The sequence below is a fragment of the Bemisia tabaci genome, chromosome 8, assembly GCF_918797505.1.
Source record: "Bemisia tabaci chromosome 8, PGI_BMITA_v3".
NCBI classification, from domain to species: Eukaryota; Metazoa; Arthropoda; class Insecta; order Hemiptera; family Aleyrodidae; genus Bemisia; species Bemisia tabaci.
The window spans coordinates 15724490-15748006 of record NC_092800.1 but is presented as its reverse complement, the minus strand read 5'-3'; the positions used below and the strand labels follow the sequence as shown (position 1 = coordinate 15748006).

At 42.3% G+C, this 23517-nt stretch overlaps 1 protein-coding gene across 1 annotated transcript in view; it reads left to right on the top strand.

Moving 5' to 3' along the window:
• Positions 1–171: 171 nt before the first annotated feature.
• The window catches only part of LOC109044525 (stathmin-2), a 46053-nt gene continuing 22707 nt past the window's right edge, over positions 172–23517 (top strand). Inside the window, exons 1-2 of the mRNA XM_019062300.2 lie at positions 172–366; positions 1283–1320. Coding sequence (XP_018917845.1) covers positions 1299–1320 — 22 coding nt within the window. The 5' untranslated portion in view covers positions 172–366; positions 1283–1298. The remainder of the gene's footprint in view (positions 367–1282; positions 1321–23517) is intronic.

Here is a 23517-nt window from a genome sequence, read left to right as displayed (position 1 = left end):
CTGTACTGACGGGCAGAGAGCGTCGACGCGTAAAATTGAATTCCGCGCGTTTCAACAGCCAATGAGAGCACTTGCAGTAAATAAGCCAATCAAATCCCTTCATTTTTAAAATCGAATCACGCGCATGCGCAGTGTCTGGTTAATGTAACGTAAACAAACGACAGCCGCGCTTTTTGCATTTGTTTTGTTCGGATTCTCGTTTCTGGCGGTTGACCGTAATCTGTGCTTCCCCGAAGTGTTACTGATAAGTGATCGCAGTTTTACATAGTTCGTTGTTATTTCTAAATCAGAAGACTTGCAAATTTCACAGGAATTACGTGCTGACGATAACCAAGCTTTTCCAATTATTTTACTACCGGTGATCAGGTAAGCATCTCCTCAGTATTTCGAGTATTTCCCGTGATCTATCTTCACGTGGTTTGAAGTCCTATCGTCCACGGGACTTTTTGTGAACTCTCTCCTTATCGGAGCCTGTGGGAGTTGATCGCTAATTTATTACTTTTATATTCCTCAGCTTCTCTCTCACGATCACCGAATGATTATGATTTCACTAATACAGATCCTACTTCATCACAGTCAGAACTTCACTTCATTTCTCAACTAACCTCTCGCTGGTCTCAACATTTTCAGATTCTCAGATTATCTCCATGGCATCAGTTTGTGTGGCTTCATTTCTAAAGTGAACGGTGCATATTTTATTGCCTTTACCAGCAAGCTATCTCAATTTAAAATTTAAATCTTTCCACTGCATGCCCTACCTCGAGTCGTTCAGCCAATTCTTGTCTGATAACCTAGCTCGTGAAAATGCTGACCAAGTAATTAAATCGCTTTAGTGACTACGTCATTTGATCCCTGATGGTTCCACCCAGAAGAAATTGTCCTTTTAGAAATTCATCACTTTGCCATGCTTTTTAAGGGCAGCACAATGGTCGTATCTATATGGAATGATGAAGCCATTGAATTAGCCTATTGGATCTGAAAAATGTTCAACCTCCAGAGGATGCCCAACTTGAAGTCTTGGTTGTGACCTAAGGAAGATCTGCTTAAGCGTTGAGGCCTTTAAAATTGTGTAGCTGATTAATTACTATTTGCCAAGAGAAAGAATATTGCCGACTTGTCCAAATCGCTGTCTGATTAATATTTTCATAATTTTTTTTGTATCTTTATCTTGTTATAATATATAAAATATTTCTTAAATTCCTCTGTATCTATCACCTATCGAAACACATGTTGGTACATTTATCAAAACATGTTGAAGTAACTTGCATTTTATTGATTACAGATACGTCTAAGAAAAAATGGCCCAAGTTGAAGTACCTGGTAAGTTTTTTTCTCATTCATTCCTCTATCGAGTAGTGTTGCTAGGCCTGCATATATTTTTGTACTAAGGGTGAAGTGTTGGGTCTACAGGGATCAAAACTCTCGTCTATCAAATTGTAACGCTTGCATGTTATCACCGGAGTAAGTGCATCCAAACTTTCAATCATACCTGAATCAAGGATGCACATTCTTTTACAGTTTACACAGTCACTGTGTTCTTCAAGCTCATACTGATCTTCTTACCGCGTTTGCTACGAACCTTGTACCGTCTCAATGAGTATCTATGAAAACCTTTGTTAAATCAAATTGTGCTCACAAGAAAACTTTTTCCACACAGTGCTTGAAGAATTTGCAGTCATTAGCTTGGACTGAAGTTTATTGTAGCGTATAAAAATCAAATTATCTATGTAAACTCTTATCTACTGTCGGCTTACTTTTTTTCTAAGAACCAAAAGTAAATTTTGAAGGCAATTTATGAAATTGTACACCCTGTATTTTGTACCTTTGCAGCCCATAATGATTGCCAACAATCTAAAAATATTGTAAAGAATCTATACCACTAACATAAATCTGGGACCATAGCTCTGTAGCCTCTCTTCATTAGATATTTTATTAATCTCCTCTTTTACCAGTATAATTATCTGATAACTGTACTGCAGCCTGATTGTTGAAATCCTTTGTTTGTCGGGACGACATAGATGACATAGGTTAAAAGGCGGAGCGTGATTGGTCGGCTATGTCTTATCGCAGCTTTGTCGTGCCTTTGTCAGGTGGAATGGACAACATACTGTCGGAAACTTATGAGATACCGTTAGCTTGTCGTGAGTTCAACCCGATATAGGCACGACAAAGCAGTGATAAGACATAGCCGACCAATCACGCTCCGCCTTTTAACCTATGTCATCTATGTCGTCCCGACAAACAAAAAATTTCAACAATCAGGCTGCTGGTGTAAAGCTTTACTTCTCCAAAATCGTGTCAAAATCTATATCAAATATTTTCCCATTTTTGAACAATCTGCCATCTAATGTTTTCCTCCTAGTTCATTTGTAACTTCGTTCTCCTGCTAATTGAATGACATCTCGTTTTTTTTTTTTCATTGCCGGAATCTTTCCACTATGTATATGTACTGTGCTTCCACATCTCGAATTAGAGAAGAATTTTTTTTTCAAAAGTTGGAATTTTTCTCGTGATGCTTCAGCACTGCTTCTGACTCACTGAGAATGTCCTCTTTTTCTAGTGTTCTGCGAATGTATCAAATTTTGACATGCTTTTTGCTCCTTGAAAGGCTTATGGAGCGTTTAGGTTATCAAAGCATCAAACTTTGCCGGGAAGAATGTATTAGTAAAGAATTGGGTTAAAAAATCAATAATGACTTGTCCAAGTAAATCTTTTTCCTAGGAATCCTTGTTCACCCATTTTTTCGTGATTTATTCTTGATACCTTTTTTCCCCCCTTCCTTTTGTAAAAAATACCCTCATTTTCAGCATGGACAGCGAAACGATAATACGATGCACATACGCGAGGGAACGTTTCGACGTTTCCCAGACAGAAGAACGTATCTCCATTCCAAGGTTGCAAAATCTACACACGCAGCTGTGTTTTTCACACGAAAATCACAGCCCCATTTCTATCTGAAACGATGATTTCTAACTACAATCCATGAGCAAATTCGTGAAATTTTAAACAAATCGTCCATTAGTTTCCGAGTCCAATTACAAATTGTGAAAAGAAATTCGGCAACGTTGCTGGAATTACGTTCCTTCGTCCGGGCTGCCGTGCTAAGGAAAAACGCCGTATGAACCTTCAGGCGTTGCCAAATTTCCTTCGATAAAACACGAATTTCCTGGTCAAATTAAGAGTATTTTCCTTCCAATTTTTCGGATAATTTTGTTCACAATTTCACTTAAAGCCCCTGAAAATTTCAAGGAAAATTATTCACAACTTTCCACAAAAATAAACATTTTGTACAAGGAAATTTGGCAACTCTCGAATGTTCATACGGCGTTTTTCCTTAGCACGGCAGCGGGGACCTACGATTTCTCTCGGGATGAGAAGTCGCTGGATCCAAGTCCTGCTCGGCGTCCAACACCCATCGTTCGGTCATGATACCGACCGAGGGAGGAACACGCCAAGCCACGGTTCCATAGGCAGCGCACGACATGCCGTCAATCGCGCGGTCGGGTCCAACGATTCCCGAACCTCCTCGCCGTCGAAGCAGACTTGGAAGGCGCGAAGTTCCTTCTCACACCGCAATCACACGCTGAATGTGGGAGTTGAATGTGGCTTGAATGTGGAAGTCATCGGCCCGATGCCTGAATTTTGCGCGTCACGCGCAAAATTCAGCAACGATTCTCAGCAACCATCGGACCAATTTTGAATTTGTCTGAACTATTCGAGTAGATTTAATACACATCTGGATGAAAATAACTCGAATTTGCTAAATTTTAGCCGTTGGGCGATGACTGTTGACTTCAGGTGCTAAATTCAGCGTCTGATTGCGGCATCAGTAGCAGCTGGCAAGAGTGACAGATTCGAAGAAAAAAAAGCAACATAATATCCGATGTTGTATCGCGGTTGATTTCGCGTCGCGACGTCTTGCTGCGTGTGGAACCGTGGCTCGGACGGCCTGTCAACGACGATCGTGTGCCAGTGGCGTAGCGTGATATGCGATGTATCGATTGTTCTGCCATTTAAACCTATGGTAAAGAATCGATTATTCAGGTGTTCGCTGCGGACACCCTGTTTATCGATCCTTTTCCATAGGTTTAAATGGTATAACAATCGATATATCGCAAAGCACGCCACGCCACTGTCGTGTGCCACCCCACGCAGAGACTCCGTCGTCATGCCTGGACGTCAAGCTGGGTCCCCCACGCTTCGACTTTCGCGAAGTGCATGCAACAGGCTTCCAACTCGAGTGCAGAACTGTCATGCATAAGGGAAAATGTTTTATAAGCAGTCGGGCGCCGCCAATGAGTCAGTCGGACTACATTTTGCAAAGTGGACCTAGTTGCTTGCTTCTAGAGACCCTTTATAGAGAGAGTTAAGACAACGCGGCTCATGGATGTCACAAACGGGAATGAAGATCATACAAATTGGACGTTTTTTGTTATTTTTGATCAACCCATTCCCGAATTCCTATCTCCGTTCCCTCTCTCATTCCATGTCTTCCTTGCCGCACCCCCTATGTCCCGGTCCTTTCCAGTTTATAATCTTTGCAAATTGTGAAACTGTAATCTTTATTCCCGTTTGTGATACTGTGAAGGCCTAAAATACGGGAACCAATTAGAAATGGATTCACATTGTCTTTACTCTCAATATAAAGGGACTCCAGTTGCTTCCTGCGTTAAAATCTCTTAGTCAGTCGAATCGAATTTCTCCTTAATTTCTTGGATGTGCAATTTTACCCACTTAAAAGTTGAAATAGTTGTATCACGCGTTTCACCCCTTTCAACTTCTACTACTGCGTTAAAGTCTCTGAGTCAGTCGAATAGAATTTCTCCTTCATTTCGTGGATATGCAATTTTACCCACTTGGAAGTTTAAATAGTTGTATCACGCGTTTCGCCCCTTTCAACTTCTACTACTGCGTTAAAGTCTCCGAGTCAGTCGAATAGAATTTCTCCTTCATTTCGTGGATATGCAATTTTACTCACTTGGAAGTTGAAATAGTTATATCACGCGTTTCGCCCCATCCAACTTTCCTACTCCCGCGCTCGAAGTGCGGAAAAGAGACCGAGGTATTTTTCTTCGTTGTGGATGTGCGAGAAAGTTTTGTTGTTTCATAATTGGACCGCGTTTAACCGAAAGGAACCAAATCGCATCAGCTATCGTCAAAAATTGGGCAATTTAGTTTTTTACACGGAAACGGTTGTGCGGATTTTCGTTCAAGTTTCAGTAAACGTTCGCTCAGTACGAAGCAAATTTGCTCAGCCGTTTTTACGTATAGATTAAATCGCCTAATTAAATTTACCGAAGCTGATGTGGCTTGATTCATTTCCGCTGGACGCGGTCCAATTGTGACCGGATGTGTGACAAGGGGCCGGAAGTCCCCACCCCTGCCCATCTTCCGTGAGGAAGTTTCCGCTACTTTAAACTTTGCGCGAAATCTGTTTGTAGGAAGCGCCTGCAAAACTGTAGGTATACTTCAAGCATCGCGCCGTCTCCTCTAGTTCTTTTCAGAACCCGATCTCTTTTCTCTACACAGTCTCGCTCTCGGCTCTCGTCACTAGACGCTTTCGCTTTTTGAAAATGCATAGGGCAGCGCGCGTACCGGACTTCGGAAGGTGTTCGCAAAAATGGAGCACTTTGATAAAAACGCCCAGTTTTGTAAGCTGAGGTAGCTCGGCCAACTTTCAAATAAAATTCTTTGCAGTGGCGTGGCGTGCTTCGATATATATCGATATTTCCCCATTTGAAGCTATGGTAAAGAATCGGTTATTAAAGTGTTCGTTGCGAACACCCTGATATAATTCCCACACGTTTAAATGTCAGATCAATCGATATATCGCAAAGCACGCCACGCCACTGATTCTTTGAAAACTCGGGGGAATAATATCACCGGAATCCCAGGTGTGCCACACGGACCGAAGTCTTTTTTCTCTGTCTTGTTATAGGATGCTGCGGAGGTTGATCAGAGGCACACATGAATTGGTCAATTTTTAAACTTAACGAGTCTATTTTATGGTACACCTATAAGCCTCAAGTTCCATAAGAATGCCTTTACTCCAGAGCTTATCAGGAAGTGGGCATGTTCGATTTTTCGACCGATTCATGTGCAAAACCTCTACAGCCTCTCGCACACATACGCAGATGCAGCCAGGAAAGGTCAAGCCTGAAAGGATCGCATTAAGCAGGAAGGAATTCAGTCACATCAGCTATTGCCAATTTTCATCGAGAATTGTTTTTTGTTTTGTTTTTGTTTACGGGAGAAGATCAGGGTTGCCACAGTCAGGGAAAACCGGAAAATGTCAGGGAATTTCAAAAAGTCAGAGAAAACCTGGAGATGTCAGGGAAATGACGGAAATGTTAGTGAAAATTTGATAAACCCCTTTATTTGTTTTCTGGAATGGGTTTGACGTTTTATAAAACAAATTTTGTCCAAAAACTATTTCTAATCATGTCTTTTTGATCATCTGGCACACTTACAATTGTCAGGGAATTTCACCAAAATGTGTCGGGGAAATCAGGGTAATTTCAGGGAATTTCATTTTCTAGATTTGGTGGCAACCCTGGAGAACGGTAGTCTAGATTTTTTTCAAAACTTCGGTGGATTTCTTCCGTAACGTGAGGAAAATTCCCTGGAATTTTGAAAAGAATTGGCATCACCTTTCTCCCGTAAAAAAAAAAAAAAAAATTGCTCGATGAAATTTGGCAACAGCTGATGAGACTTGGTTTCTTTCTTCTCAACGTGGTTCTTTCAATGCCGAGCACACAACAATAGAGGCACCAGTCAAGATGAAAAGGAGCGTAAACGGTCAGTTGACAGGTGCGCGGAACGCGCTGGCAAGATCAGTTTTGTTAGGAAGAAAATCCCCTATACTACTCAGCCATCAGCCGTTGCCAGCGAGAGAGTCAGAGTTTGCTGGCGAATTTTGAGTTTCTCGTCGTCCCAAAATCTCCTCTTTCCTGAAAGTTACAGCCGCATTCCTTTGAGTCTTATAAAGTTCCTTTTTCCCCAAAAAGGAACAGTCGTATTTCTTTGATTTCTAAGGGAATGGGTGCGTTGTGCTAGTCGCAGAATCGTGTTTTGATGGTTTCAGATTAAAGATCGGCACAAATTAATGAAATCAGTCTGTCCTAGCGCAAACTTTCTATTTCTGATAAAGTTCCTTTTCCCCCGGAAAGGAACAGCCGTATTGCTTTGATTTTTAAGGGAATGGGTGAGTTGTGCTAGTCGCAGAATCGTGTTTTGATGGTTTTAGATTAATGATCGGCACAAATTAATGAGATGAGTCTGTGCCAGCGCTAAGTTTCCTCTTCATGTTTCACGGAGGTATCCCTTTTCGAAAAACGTGGTCCGCGTGGAGAAATCCGCTTGTGCGCGATGTAAATTTTTAATTTTTATTTTATCTATTTATTTTTTTCACTGTGAAAATGATCCGGAATTTTTGTCATTTTTTGTAATTTTGGTCATTTTTGTCGCAATTTGAGCGAGAAATTGAAATTTTTCGAATTTCGTCAATTGTAGGTACTGAAAAAGAACTGAATTTTTCTGTTGAGGAGGTACTGAATTTCTTGGGAATGTACTTAAAAAGTGCTGAAGAAGCACTGATTTTTGGTTAGTCTGTTTCCACCCTGGTCGTTTTCTCATAGCGTGGCAGTTTTTCCTCGGTGTCAATGGAGCGCGGAGTAAGAGACGTGAGGAATTGCACCCCCTGAACTGCACAAGCCGCCCCTTCAATTCCCTCGTGCGTTTTCCCGCAGCACACGGTTTCCCGTCCGCAATTCGCGTGACATCCCGTCATCCCGAAGAAGGCCGGACGGGGCTTGTACACGAGGGGTTCCGTATCTGCGTTCCGTTTCGCGGAGAATGGCGAGCTTTGGCTCCCCGAGTATTGATTATTCCACCCAAGGTCGCCAGGCTAGGCGTTAAAATGTGGATATTTTACGTGATGTGAAATGAGGAGAAGTGCTGATTTTTCAGCACTATCAGGCAACCATGATCCACCCGTCGGATTTCGTCGCCCCGAGGCGCCACGCGCCGGTAACTTGCGGCAAAACACCGAGAAACTCGAGCTGTACAAGGCTCGGAGGGTGGAAATGGACCACTAGGCAGACAGTGGCGATTCTTGCAAGGTGGCAACACTGTTTTTTCTTGATTTAAATGTATGGAAAATAATCGATTCCAAGTGAGGGAGCCTGTCTCGCCTGCAATCGATATATTTAATGGATTTAAGTGGAGTATTAACAGTGTTGCCAACTCAGCCTGGCAGTGGCGATTCTTGCAAGATGGTAACTCTGTTTTACTTTTTTCTTCATTTAAATGTATGGAAAATAATCGATTCCAATGAGGGAGCCTGTCTCGCCTACAATCGATATATTTAATGGATTTAAGTGGAGTATCAACAGTGTTGCCAACTTGCTGGAATCGTCGCTGCGGGCAGGGTGTGGTTGAATGTATCGCGAGGTATTCATCTAAACGCGGAGAAAACTTCGTAAAGTGACTAGTTCTTGGAAAGTTATTTTAAGCCTGGAAACGTCAAGAATTTTGCCCCACCCTGAAAATTCAAGCGAAAGTTAGGGATTTCAGTGCAGAATCTTGAAACTCTGTCTTCCGTCCTGAACATGTGATGATTTTTAACTTTATCCACTCGCTCTATGCACGAAAATTAGAACCAATCCTGTAAATTCTCAAATTTTGATTTTTTTCAAGTTGAAGAGACTTCGCGCCAAAATTTTTGTGTGTATTGCATTTTAATGAAAAACTTTGTCCAAGAACCTTTGAAAAGTCATAAAGTTTAGGAAATTTTGCGTCTACAACCTTGAAAAGTTAGGGGAAAGTTTGGAATTTATAAAAATTCACAGAAACTCAAAATCTGTAAAGCTCTTAAAAAGTCAGGGAAAATCTGGAAATTTCAGGGAATATCACCCAACTTTGAAAACGAACTCCTTTTTCCTTGTGAACGATCGAATTCTTCGTTTGAAGTCCATTTGGATTGGACTACATTTTGCAATTGAGGCATTTTTCGGTAAAAAGGCGTATGAAACCTCCAATGCCGCTAAGATTGTGCAACGTAGTTCTGAAGTTGTAAGTAACTTATCCGACAGTTCTGCTATGAATTTTTCCCTGAATCTGCTCCGAATTTTTCCTAGCACTATTCAAAGGCCCTGTCCACACTACCGCGGTTCAAGCAAACTTGTTCCAGGAACATGTTATAGTTCAGCCATAACTTGTTCCTGGAACCGGAAGTTCGTGGAACTAATTCGTCCGAACTAGGTCGTGTGGACAAGGCCCAAGGAAGTATGTCAACTTAGAATGACTTTCATATTCAAAGGCCCTGTCCACACGACCGCGGTACAAGCAAACTTGTTCCAGGAACATGTTATAGTTCAGCCATAACTTGTTCCTGGAACCCGAAGTTCGTGGAACTAATTCGTCCGAACTGGGTCCGTGTGGACAAGGCCCAAGGAAGTATGTCATCTTAGAATTAATTTCATCCGTCGCAATTGCTTTAAATAATTGCACAATCTTAGCAGCATTGCAAGCCTCATACGTCCTTTTACCGAAAAAGTCCTCTTACAGGGTGTCCAGCATTAGAATTTTCCCGTTTTTCCGATTCTATCAGGATTTGAGGTCAATCAGGATTTAATCCCGATTTCATCAGGATTTGAGAAAAAATCGGTCGTAATATCAGGATTTGAGGAGAGTCGGCTGTCCGATCGGATTTTTCTATCGAGTTATTTTTGTAATATTAATTTTTCTTCGCAAAAAATCAGGATTTGGAAAATTTATGAAATTAGGATGCAGCAGTCAAAAATCAGAGAAAATCAGGATTTCCCAAAATGAAACAATAACTAGAAGCCCTGTACAATTTGGTGCGGTGGCGTTTGCGGATTCTAAGAATCGGGTGGCGTTTGCGGATTCTCATATTTTGACGGTGGCGATTGCGGACAGGCGGAACAGGGCCGGTGGCCTTTGCGGACCAGAGAATTTCGGCGGTGGCGATTGCGGACGGAGGGGTAGGCACCTACATATGCTGCCCCCCACCCCTGCGCTGTATATTAAAGAGAAAAATTACCGGAGAGGCTCTTGATTCCTTTTCGTGGATGTAGAAAACATTAGTATTATATTAGTATGTATATTAAAGAGAAAAATTACCGGAGAGGCTCTGGATTCCTTTTCGTGGATGTAGAAAACATTAGTATTATATTAGTATAAAAACATATGAGAATTGAACGTACAGTAAATTTTTAAAAAAAGGCATATCAGAAATCGCAAGAAACTGAAAAATCGTCAGTTTCAGTCCATTTTAAGGATGAAAAACATGTTGTAAATTCTAATCCAAAATTACTGAAAGCTAAAAAATTACATACGAAAAATGGAAACATACATTTTAATTTTTTGACTTTCAGTAATTTTGGACTAGAATTTACAACATGTTTTTCATCCTAAAAATGGACTGAAACTGACGATTTTTCAGTTTCTTGCGATTTCTGATATGCCTTTTTTTAAAAATTTACTGTATGTTCACTGCTCATATGTTTTTATACTAATATAATACTAATGTTTAATACTAATATTTTTTTCATTCTACATCCACGAAAAGGAATCCAGAGCCTCTCCAGTAATTTTTCTCTTTAATATACAGCGCAGGGGTGGGGGGCAGCATATGTAGGTGCCTACCCCTCCGTCCGCAATCGCCACCGCCGAAATTCTCTGGTCCGCAAAGGCCACCGGCCCTGTTCCGCCTGTCCGCAATCGCCACCGTCAAAATATGAGAATCCGCAAACGCCACCCGATTCTTAGAATCCGCAAACGCCACGTCCGCAAACGCCACCGCACCGTACAATTTTTGGCTCAGTTTAGAAACAACGTATGTACTATAAGTTTCCCCAAACCCGTGAGTGCTCAGATGGATTAGAGTCCCTTCATACTGAGAGTTAAGACAACACCCCCTCGTGGAGTCACAAACGGGAATAAAGATTACAGAAATAGAACGTTTTTTGTAATCTTTGATCAGCCCATTCTCAAATTCCTTTCTCCGTTCCTTCTCTCATTCCGTTTGTTCCTAGCCGAACCCGTAATTCCCTAGTCCATTCCAGAGTATAATCTTTGCAATCGGTGAAAATGTAATCTTTACTCCCGTTTGTGACACTGAGGAGGCCTAAAATACGGGAACCAATCAGAAATGGATTCACATTGTCTTGACTCTTATAATATAAAGGGACTCTAGTTTCCCCAAACCCGTGAGTGCTCAGATGGATTAGAGATGATGATGCCTAAAGATGGATGAGCCTCAAATTGTCGTTTTTTATAGAGTCCCTTTATACCCAGAGTTACGACAACTCAATTTTGGTCGGGCTAAAAGTGGCCTAAAAAAAATCCAATCCTGATTGGTTCTCGAGTCACCAACGAGTGCACCAAGATGGCGGTGACTTGAATGTGAACAAAAATAATGAAAATATTACCTAATTGTGGTTTATCAAGAGTAAATTGTTATTTTCATCGGTCCAAAATGAAAATAGATTAAGAAATTATTCACAAACCAATGGCATTTTCTTTTTAATTGATTAATTTGTTGATGTTGTTGTTTTTGTGTGACAGACATCGCAGGATTCCTGATCCTTATCCCTCAATATCGTTCGTTTGAGTGCACGCGTTTGTGCCTCCACGACCAGCCAAGGCTGGCTGCCACACGGAGAAAAAAAACTCGTGCGTGGGACCCGAAGTTTAGGTCATATGGATCTCTGAAGTTTTCAGATTGAGCATCTGAACACTTTAGGTCTAGCTGCCGAGGTTTGGATCATACATCTGAAACTTCAGTTCTTACATCCGAAGTGCTATAGTTGTGACAACCGAAGTTTTTCGGATGTGAGAACCGAAGTACTTCAGATGTGTGATCCGAACCTCGCAGCTAGACCTAAAGTGTTCAGATGCTCAATCTGAAAACTTCAGAGATCCATATGACCTAAACTTCGGGTCCCACGCACGAGTTTTTTTCTCCGTGCAGTCAGCTGATAATCGAGTTGTCTTAACTCTGGGTATAGATAGGGACTCGATGTTTTTTATCGCGAAAATGTAGTCCATTCGAACCGTGTTTTGCCGCGGTTGTCGACCCGGGGGGGGGGGGGGGGGGGGTGTAGCGGGTCGCGTGCAGCCGCGGTGGCGCCCATTTCGCGGTCTGGACGCGTGTCTCGGCACGGTGGCGGTGGCCTCCGGTCTGCGACTCCATTCATGATTCATCGCACACCTCTGCTCTGCCCGTCGCACAGAGGGGAGAGTCCAAGAGGAAAAGTTGGACATGAGGCGGAAGAATCGTGTATCTTCGTCAACGTACAGGATGATTTATAAGTTCCGCACCATCAGCACTAGGCATTACTCCTGAAAAGAGCGCCCATATAGGTGTCGGTAGAGTCCCTTCTCTGGTTTTTCCTAGAGTCCCCTTTATACTGAGAGTCAAGACAATGTGAATCCATTTCTGATTGGTTTCCCGTATTTTAGGCCTTCACTGTGTCACAAACGGGAATAAAGATTACATTTTCACCGATTGCAAAGATTATATTCTGGAATGGACCAGGGAATTGCGGGTTCGGCAAGGAACAAACGGAATGAGAGAAGGAACGGAGAAAGGAGTTTGAGAATGAGCCGATCAAAGATTACGAAAAACGTTCAATTTCTTTAATCTTTATTCCCGTTTGTGACTCCATGAGGGCGAGGGTGTTGTCTTGACTCCTAGTATAGAGGGACTTTAGTTTTTCCCATATTTTTCTTTCGGGATCAACCCTTATAATGTCTAATTTCATGAAATTAACATCCGAATTCGTAATTTTAGTCAATAATTTCGTGTTTGCGGGCCGGCTCTTGAAAAAGATGGACCAAGAGGTTGACGAAGAAAACAAAAGGTAAGTGGAGCGATGCCATTGGTTAAAACGGATGTCTAAATCGTCGTCCCTCATACGTAAGGGCGTATCTCAATCTCCACGTTAGTCCTGTTCTCTATGTAGCCCTGCGGGCTGCTTTTTGAAATTGGTAGACAAAGCGATAAACATAGAAGACATAAAGTATATAGAGGGATCCTATTGGTGGAAGCGGGTGGTTTCATCGGACAAAGGAGGTAGGTAATAGACTAACTAACGACAATCCACAAGAGACCTTTTAGTTAGTCCATCATTTTCTCCCTTAGTCCGGAAAAGCCACCCATTTCAACCGATAGGATCGCTCCACATCCCTTTCGTCTTCTTTGTCTATAGCTTAGTCCATCGATTTCAACAATCAGCCCGCTGTTGTTTATATAACTTTATGCCTTTCAGATCTCTTGTGGAAATAGATAAACGCCCCTACGCCAGAAGAGCGAAGATATAGACCAAGGGGAAAAATACGGATTGGCTATGAAGTGGGTTGCTCCAGTTGGACCGAGTTTGTCCGGAAGGAACCAACCCACTTTTTCGAAAAAATTAAGTTAAGAATGTTTTTGAGTTTCGCTAGTCGATTATTTTCTCCTACCAAAATCTGAAAATCGGAAAAGAATAAATTACATGCACTGGAAAACAAAAACACATTGGATCTAGAGTCCAGACTCTTGAAAACATTGAGAAGAAAAAATACTCTTGATTCAATCGGAGTTTTGCTTAAATCAAGAACCAAGCCTCTTAATTTGAGCGGATTTCCTTTTGATTTAAACAAAAATCTGATTGAATCAAGAGTATTTTTTCTTCTCAATGTTTTCAAGAGTCTGGACTCTAGATCCAATGTGCTTTTTTTCCAGTGTAGTTTGTGAAAAGAGTGGTTGAAATTTATTTTCTACACTAAGCCGTATGCAGGAATAAACCTCTCTTTCTCAGCTTCAACTTAATGTGGGTCGGTTCCTTTCTGATGGACTCGGTCCAGTTAGTCCACTATTTTACTCATTCGTCTAGTACAGTGCGACCGCGACCACCCGCTTCCGCCACTAGGATCGCTCCATTTCCTCATCGTCTTGTTTGTCTATAGCTTTGTCTATCGATTTCAATAATCAGCCCACAGGGAATATCTCCACTGTGCGGCGTCATGAGCGTCACCCACCGACGTTGACCGCCTCTTCGATCCCTCCTGCTCCCCGACGCGAGGACGCTGCAACCGCTTTTACCCGCGTCCCACCGCCTCCAGGTTGCCACATCCTATGGAAAATGAGAGGTTTAGGTCGGGATATATCGGGAAAAGAGCGGGGTTTTCTGCGCAATCTTGCGACTGTGCAGCGTCGCGGCGTCCTGCACAAAAACAACGTGTCGCGTGTCTCGCGTCGCGGATTTCTCCCATCTGTCACCGACGACGGAGGAAAATCGCATTATGCTGGAGCAACCGCAGCCGTGTTGCATGCTCATCGCAGCGGCTCGGTAACAGGAATTGGTGAATTTTTCGTTATGAAAGGGCATTTAGAGAGGACTTATATGTAATAATAGCGGTCGCTGACATCCGCTATTTTTAAGGAAAACGCCTTTTTTCAAATTCTGGAGCCCTCAAGAATGCCTGTGCAAAGTTTCAGACTTCCAGCGCAATTGAAAAGTTGTGCAGAAAAGTTGGGGGATTTCCGACACATCTACCTATCAAAGTCCAGCAGAAGACGGCGTAAACGCATCCCAGCAAATTACCCGCTCATTATCAACTGGAACGAAAGCTATAAATAAAAAAATAAAACAAGGATATGTGCGCGTAACTGTAGCACAAGTTCGTGAGATCAGTCATTCCATTTATTGCATGCTCCGAATTTTATACGACACTATAATCCCGATATGGAAAGCTGGTAGTTTTGAAAACGCCTTCAAGTGTGGCGTGATACCTCACGCATTCCGGAGAGCACGAATTGTGGTATCGTTGCGCCTTAGCAATGCGATGGGATATTAATTCAAGTAGCCTTAACGCTGGCCTTGTCGGTTTTCCATGCATTGCCGTTATTGCAGTCTTCTCCGCATAGTCTAAGTGTGCTCAAGTTAGGAGTGTATTTAGCAAAGGAATAATTTTTATAGAATAATTAAAAATCAGCAAGCGGTAAGATGTATAACTAAATAATAGGAACTCAAATCAACAATCAATTTAAAGTCACCGAGAAAGAACTGAATTTTTCTGCTTATGAGTTACTGAATTTTTTGGAGAGGTATCGAAAAAGCACAGTAAAAGTAATTAATTTTTACCAGCCATTTTTAGTAGACAGTAGACACCCTGTAAAGGCAATGTGTTTAAATGGCGCACGAGCTCAAGAACGAGATAGAAACATATAGAATAGTAATCTATTCTATTTACTATTCTATATCTGTGATACCTGTATTTAATGCTTCTGATGTCAAAGCATGGAGGACGATAATCGTTACTCCATAATTTATTCTTTTAGCGGTAGTTGAAGTTCAATCTGCTCAAAATTCAAAAACATTTTTAAATGAGACCAAGGCCGCAAAATATTGCAGGTCCCCGGCATCGGCGAGAGATACGTTCCGCGAAAACCTCGCGGATACGGGAGCATCACTCCTATAGAAAATCGGGAGATCGAAGACAGATTATTAAATTAAATGAAAATAGTAAATTTTTACCCAATTTTTGGTCAAACCAACCCCTGCTGGCACCAAAATGTTTTGAAGAAGAACTTTCAGAGAATGAAAAAAATTCATACAATGCGCTTTAGTTTGGATTCAAGCAGTGCTCAGTGGCATGTTATGGCTTCTCTGGTATGTTAACCGAATCGCGGATAAGCAAGCCAAGAGTTCGCAGATACTGGGGTCATGCCGCTAAAAGCCAATCGTGAATAAGCGAATTCGCGGATACCGAACTCGTGAATACCGCTCAGTGGCAGCCTTCTCTGGTATGTTAACCGAATCGCGGATAAGCAAGCCAAGAGTTCGCAGATACTGGGGTCATGCCGCTAAAAGCCAATCGCGAATAAGCGAATTCGCGGATACCGAACTCGTAAATACCGGGGATCTACTGTCAACCATGACACAAAAAACCGGGACATTTCGCAGTTCTCCTGCCTGAATTTTCACATTCAAAATGTTGAATGTGCGCCAAAGAAATGACCGAAAGATGAATTAAAATCGATATTCCTAGATTGAACTCTGGAGAATTATATTATTTTCCCCCGAAAATCCCGGGGAAGTGGGAGAAAACTTCGGTTTCTCATCAGGAAATGAGCTCCTGAAAAATCAGGGAAAATCAGCGAAAAATCAGGCAATGAGCCTGGTCAAAAATTCTAGATACCATGATCAAAGCGAAAAGAGAGAATTCCGCACAAAAATCGGCCTACCCCACTCTATCTTCCACGGGTTTCGGTTGGGCAGCATCGCCCGATACCGCCGTGCTCAGGAAGAACGTCGTATGAACCCTCAGGCGTTGCCAAATTTCCTTTGATAAAACACGAATTTCTTGGTAAATTTATGAATATTTTCCTCCCAATTTTTCAAATAATGTGGTTCGCCATTTACGTCGATTCCTGAGAACTTTAAGGAAAATGGACGTATTTATGCGAAAAGGAGATATGTGGAAGTGAAAGATGGGGTGTGCTCGATAGTGTCGGGCCATAAGAATGAATGGGAATAATTGTGCGCAGTGACGTCACGGCAATGAGTGCGCACTCTAACGACGGGAGATGGTCGTCGGGCGCTGTAACTCGTGAGCCCTGTCCACAAGGCTCTCTTGCCATGCCCGCGCTCATGAGTTAGCATATTTTGCGTTTAGCTCTTTTGATTTAATGTCAAATGCTTCTCAATTTCTCAAAAGGAGCAATCCACTTTACATTGTTTCGCATGACAACTAACGAGCAAGCCATCTTTCCACCTGAATATCTCCTTTTAGATAATTAAGTGAAATATTCATAACTTTCCTCAAAATAAACATTTTATCGAAGGAAATTTGGCAACATTTGAATGTTCATAGGGTGTTCTTCCTTAGCACGGCAGAGGATAGTCATCGGGACGTCCCACGAGGGAACCCGCCGTCGGCGGCCGTTGCTCGATCGGCCCGACGCTTGACCCCGCGACGCCTCGCGCCAAATCGCGGGAAAACCGAGGGGTTCGGCACGAATTTTGTAGGTGAGAAGAAGATTTTCCGCGCGGGATGGCAGCGCCCGATGCCGGAAAACGATGCGATCGACGGACGCGACGCCGAACGCCGAGTTTACTGCAATCGCAGCCGAGCAAGAAGGTCGACGCGGTCCAGCGCCCCCGCGCAACGGACGACACCGCATTTGTCAGATCGCTGAAAAGAAAATTCGCCTACTCAATCAAGAGATCGCAAATTAGGAAAGGTAGATTCCCACATAGGGAAAGTATTGCCATGTTTAGTCGCCCCTTAGACAGCTCCTTTCCTTAGAAGGCTCCATTTGGTTTCTATTGGTTTGAATGGTTGGACACAGCATTTGTCAGATCGCTTGAAAGAAAAGTCGCCTACTTAATCAAGAGATCGAAAATCAGAAAAGGTAGATTCCTCACATAGGGAAAGTATTGCCATGTTTTGTCGTTCATTAAACAGTTCCTTTCCCTAGGAGGCTCCATTTGGTTTCTATTGGTTGTTAGGTTGGACACCGCATTTGTCAGATCGCTGGAAAGAAAATTCGCCTACTTAATCAAGAGATCGCAAATGAGAAGAGGTAGATTCCTCACATAGGGAAAGTAATGCTATGTTTAGTCGCTCCTTAGACAGCTCCTCTCCTTAGGAGGCTCAATTTGGTTTTATCTGGTTTTTATGGTTGGACACCGCAATTGTCAGATCGCTGGAAAGAAAATTCGCCTACTTTTTCAAGAGATCGCAAATGAGAAGAGGTAGATTCCTCACATAGGGAAAGTAATGCTATGTTTAGTCGCTCCTTAGACAGCTCCTTTCCTTAGGAGGCTCCATTTGGTTTCTATTGGTTGTATGGTTGGACACAGCAATTGTCAGATCGCTTGAAAGAAAATTCGCCTACTCTGTCAAGAGATCGCGCGCAAATGAAAAAAAGTAGATTCCTCACATAGGGAAAGTAGTGCTATCTTAATTATTTCTGCACAGAAAGACCGAGGGCAGGGTTGCCAGTCAGGGAATACCCGGAAAATCGGGAAATGTCAGGGAATTTAAAAAGTCGAGAAGAACCCGGAAATGGCAGGGAAACGACGAAAGTGTCGGGGAAAAATTGTTAAGGCACCTTTATTTGCTCTCTAGATTAGGCTTGACGTTCCGATTAACAAATTTTGCTTAAAACCTGTTTCTGATTATGTTTTGTTGACCATCTGTGGCATATTTTGAACTGTCGCGCTGGTTCCTTTTTGCTAAATGCGATCCAATTGTAAGACCGCCCGGAAACTCGTCGCTAAATCAGGCCCCGAGAAACCGGGATATCGCCAATCGCAAGTCCGCACCAAGCAGCCTGGTCCAGGTTGCTAATCTGGGCGCTGCGCCGGTGTTTGGCCAGTACGTGGATCACTTCTCATTTGCATAGGGAACTGCTGTCAGCGTGAACCTTCTGGCCTGGCTTGTCCACTTTCGGAACATATGGTCGTCCACTATAGTCCTAACCCTCACTTCCGTTTAATACCAATGCGCCATTCCTGCCCTGTCATTTGGAGCTAGAGATAGGAGACCCACTCCACCGGCCTCTTGGCAACAGGTGGAAGCTTTTCCTTTCGGGAACTCAACAGTTCCTTATGGACAATTATAAGGGAGCAACAGTCATCACTCTTTTTTCAGCTTTTGACCGACCCACTTGGTGGATGATGAGCTTTGGGTGACGTCATGAGTCAACAAATTTCTCAAACTTCGGCTTGTTTGCAAAATGAAATTGCCAACACGTTGTTAAACATCAACCATGTAGTTAAGTTAACAGTAGAATGCTACAGTCCCGAAAGTAAAAGCTTCCACAATTGCCAAGATCAGGCCCGCCACATCCCATCTCGGGCCCTGGTACCAGTTTTAAGGTCCGGGCCCCAAGCACGGAGGGGGGGGGGGTCCGAGGGGCATCCCCGAGAAATTTTAGAATTTATACGACTAATCGGACGCATTTTGAAGCTTCCATAAAGAATTTTTCCATCAATTTCTGCGGAATAATTATGTTTTTTTTTCTACTTTCAGCACAAAATACTTGCGAATTGTTGCATTCAAAACATATGGAAAATTTTTATTTTTTTTTGGGGGGGGGGGAGGGCATATGATACTATTTTCAGTTCTAAGAGGGCCAGGCCCCCCTGGACTCCCCCTTCGTTTGTCTATGGCAAGGGAGTTGAGCCATGAGCCATTGAAGTCGAGGATGCCCAGACTGGAGACTCTTAGCATCTGACGACGGAAGAAAATGAAACGCAGTTACTAAAAATATCCCTCTGTACTAAAAATCTTGAAAATAGATAGAAATTTTCCAAGAAGTATACTTCTTTGAAAATTTAAGAAGAATTCTACAGTGCCCCAGCGTGTTTCTGAATATCTATTCACCTTTTGCGAAATTTTTAGGGTAAATTTTTCACTTTTTCTTACGAAACAAGGGTTGCATGTGAATTCGTAGTGGTTTTTCACGGGTAACACGGGCCCCCTCCGGGCCCCGGTACCAGGGACCCAGTATCCCCCCCTTGTGGCGGCCTGCCTTCATGCACGCTGCGCTTGTCGATTTCCTCTGAAATTTTTGCAGTGGTGAATGCATAGCTGAAGTGCGCTTCAGCTAGAATTGTATTTACAAATGGGTGGTTTTTCTACGAGGATTAAAAATAAACGAGTGGTACGGAATATAACAAAAGAATATGAACTATGCAAAACGATAATCCGGGTATCGGAACTTGGCTGTTTTGAAAACGCCTTCAAATGCGGCGTGATACCTCACGCATTCCGGAGAGTTCAAATAGTTGTATCATTGCGCCTTAGAAATGCGACGGAAGATTGCAATTGAAATAGCCTTCATGCACGCTGGCCTTTTCGATTTCCGTTAACATTTTTGCAGTCATGAATGCGCTTAAGTGCGCTTCAGCTAGAATTGTATTTAGCAAATGGGTGGTTTTTATAGGAGGATTATAATTAAACAAGTGGTTAGAAATGGAAACAAAATAATATGAACTATGCAAAACGATAATCCGGGTATCGGAACTTGGCTGTTTTGAAAACGCCTTCAAATGCGGCGTGATACCTCACGCATTCCGGAGAGTTCAAATAGTTGTATCATTGCGCCTTAGAAATGCGACGGAAGATTGCAATTGAAATAGCCTTCATGCACGCTGGCCTTTTCGATTTCCGTTAACATTTTTGCAGTCATGAATGCGCTTAAGTGCGCTTCAGCTAGAATTGTATTTAGCAAATGGGTGGTTTTTATAGGAGGATTATAATTAAACAAGTGGTTAGAAATGGAAACAAAATAATATGAACTATGCAAAACGATAATCCGGGTATCGGAACTTGGCTGATTTGAAAACGCCTTCAAATGCGGCGTGATACCTCACGCATTCCGGAGAGTTCAAATAGTTGTATCATTGCGCCGTTAGAAATGCGACGGAAGATTGCAATTGAAATAGCCTTCATGCACGCTGGCCTTTTCGATTTCCGTTAACATTTTTGTAGTCGTGGATGCGCTTAAGTGCGCTTCAGCTCGAATTGTATTTAGCAAAGGGTGGTTTTCTTAGGAGGATTATAATTAAACAAGTGGTTAGAAATGGAAACGAAATAATATGAACTATGCAAAACGATAATCCGGTATCGGAACTCGGCTGATTTGAAAACGCCTTCAAATGCGGCGTGATACCTCACGCATTCCGGAGAGTTCAAATAGTTGTATCATTGCGCCGTAAGAATGTGACGGAAGATTTAAACGGAAATAGCCTCCATGCACGCTGGGCTTGTCGATTTCCTCTGAAATTTTTGCAGTGGTGAATGCATAGCTGAAGTGCGCTTCAGCTACGAATTGTATTTAGCAATGGGTGGTTTTTCTAGGAGGATTATAATTAAACAAGTGGTTAGAAATGGAAACGAAATAATATGAACTATGCAAAACGATAATCCGGGTATCGGAACTCGGCTGATTTGAAAACGCCTTCAAATGCGGCGTGATACCTCACGCATTCCGGAGAGTTCAAATAGTTGTATCATTGCGCCGTAAGAATGTGACGGAAGATTTAAATGGAAATAGCCTCCATGCACGCTGGGCTTGTCGATTCCCTCTGAAATGTTTGCAGTGGTGAATGCATAGCTGAAGTGCGCTTCAGCTACAATTGTATTTACGAATGGGTGGTTTTTCTACGAGGATTAAAAATAAACGAGTGGTACGGAATATAACCAAAGAATATGAACTATGTCAAACGATAATCCGGGTATTGGAACTCGGCTGTTTTAAAAACGCCTTCAAATGCGGCGTGATACCTCACGCATTCCGGAGAGTTCAAATAGTTGTATCATTGCGCCTTAGAAATGCGACGGAAGATTGCAATTGAAATAGCCTTCATGCACGCTGGCCTTTTCGATTTCCGTTAACATTTTTGTAGTCAGGGATGCGCTTAAGTGCGCTTCAGCTAGAATTGTATTTAGCAAATGGGTGGTTTTCTTAGGAGGATTATAATTAAACAAGTGGTTAGAAATGGAAACGAAATAATATGAACTATGCAAAACGATAATCCGGGTATTGGAACTTGGCTGTTTTAAAAACGCCTTCAAATGCGGCGTGATACCTCACACATTCCGGAGAGTTCAAATAGTTGTATCATTGCGCCTTAGAAATGCGACGGAAGATTGCAATTGAAATAGCCTTCATGCACGCTGGCCTTTTCGATTTCCGTTAACATTTTTGTAGTCATGGATGCGCTTAAGTGCGCTTCAGCTCGAATTGTATTTAGCAGAGGGTGGTTTTCTTAGGAGGATTATAATTAAACAAGTGGTTAGAAATGGAAACGAAATAATATGAACTATGCAAAACGATAATCCGGGTATCGGAACTCGGCTGATTTGAAAACGCCTTCAAATGCGGCGTGATACCTCACACATTCCGGAGGGTTCAAATACTTGTATCATTGCGCCTTAAAAATTGCGACGGAAGATTGCAATTGAAATAGCTTTCATGCACGCTGGCCTTTTCGATTTCCGTTAACATTTTTGTAGTCAGTGGATGCGCTTAAGTGCGCTTCAGCTCGAATTGTATTTAGCAGAGGGTGGTTTTCTTAGGAGGATTATAATTAAACAAGTGGTTAGAAATGGAAACGAAATAATATGAACTATGCAAAACGATAATCCGGGTATCGGAACTCGGCTGATTTGAAAACGCCTTCAAATGCGGCGTGATACCTCACGCATTCCGGAGAGTTCAAATAGTTGTATCATTGCGCCGTAAGAATGTGACGGAAGATTTAAACGGAAATAGCCTCCATGCACGCTGGGCTTGTCGATTTCCTCTGAACATTTTTGCAGTGGTAAATGCATAGCTGAAGTGCGCTTCAGCTCGAATTGTATTTAGCAGAGGGTGGTTTTCTTAGGAGGATTATAATTAAACAAGTGGTTAGAAATGGAAACGAAATAATATGAACTATGCAAAACGATAATCCGGGTATCGGAACTCGGCTGATTTGAAAACGCCTTCAAATGCGGCGTGATACCTCACGCATTCCGGAGAGTTCAAATAGTTGTATCATTGCGCCGTAAGAATGTGACGGAAGATTTAAACGGAAATAGCCTCCATGCACGCTGGGCTTGTCGATTTCCTCTGAAATTTTTGCAGTGGTAAATGCATAGCTGAAGTGCGCTTCAGCTACAATTGTATTTACAAATGGGTGGTTTGTCTACGAGGATCAAAAATAAACGAGTGGCACGAATATAACAAAAGAATATGAACTATGCAAAACGATAATCCGGGTATCGGAACATGGCCGATTTGAAAACGCCTTCAAATGCGGCGTGATACCTCACACATTCCGGAGAGTTCAAATAGTTGTATCATTGCGCCTTAGAAATTGCGACGGAAGATTGCAATTGAAATAGCCTTCATGCACGCTGGCCTTTTCGATTTCCGTTAACATTTTTGTAGTCATGGATGCGCTTAAGTGCGCTTCAGCTCGAATTGTATTTAGCAAATGGGTGGTTTCTGTAGGAGGATTATAATTAAACAAGTGATTAGATATGGAAACGAAATAATATGAACTATGCATAACGATTATTCCGATAACGGAACTTGGCTGTTTTGAAAACGCTGTTTTGGGATCAAGTTACGTGGCCTTTATTATTTAACTTTCAAGCTCGCGTTTGTTTCTAAGGATTCCAGACGTATGCTGCTAGAACTTATGAGTCTTAGAATTTAAAATATCTATTGTGATATTTAAATACTCATCACTGATTTCGGAGTCGGATTTTAGCAGCGCGACGTGGTGGATTTTTTCCGGAACCACAGCTGAAGATTTACCTTAACTTACTGACTTTAAGTCGAATTCAGTAGTCAGGTGTGTCAAGATCCTTCAACCGGGGGAGGGGGGCGGCTACCCTCAAAATTATTTCAAAATTTTAATGCTTCGATCATGCAGTTTGCGTAAATTTCGCAACGGATAGTAATAAGCGTCTTTCATTCTTCTTCTCTCCGTTCCTTCTCTT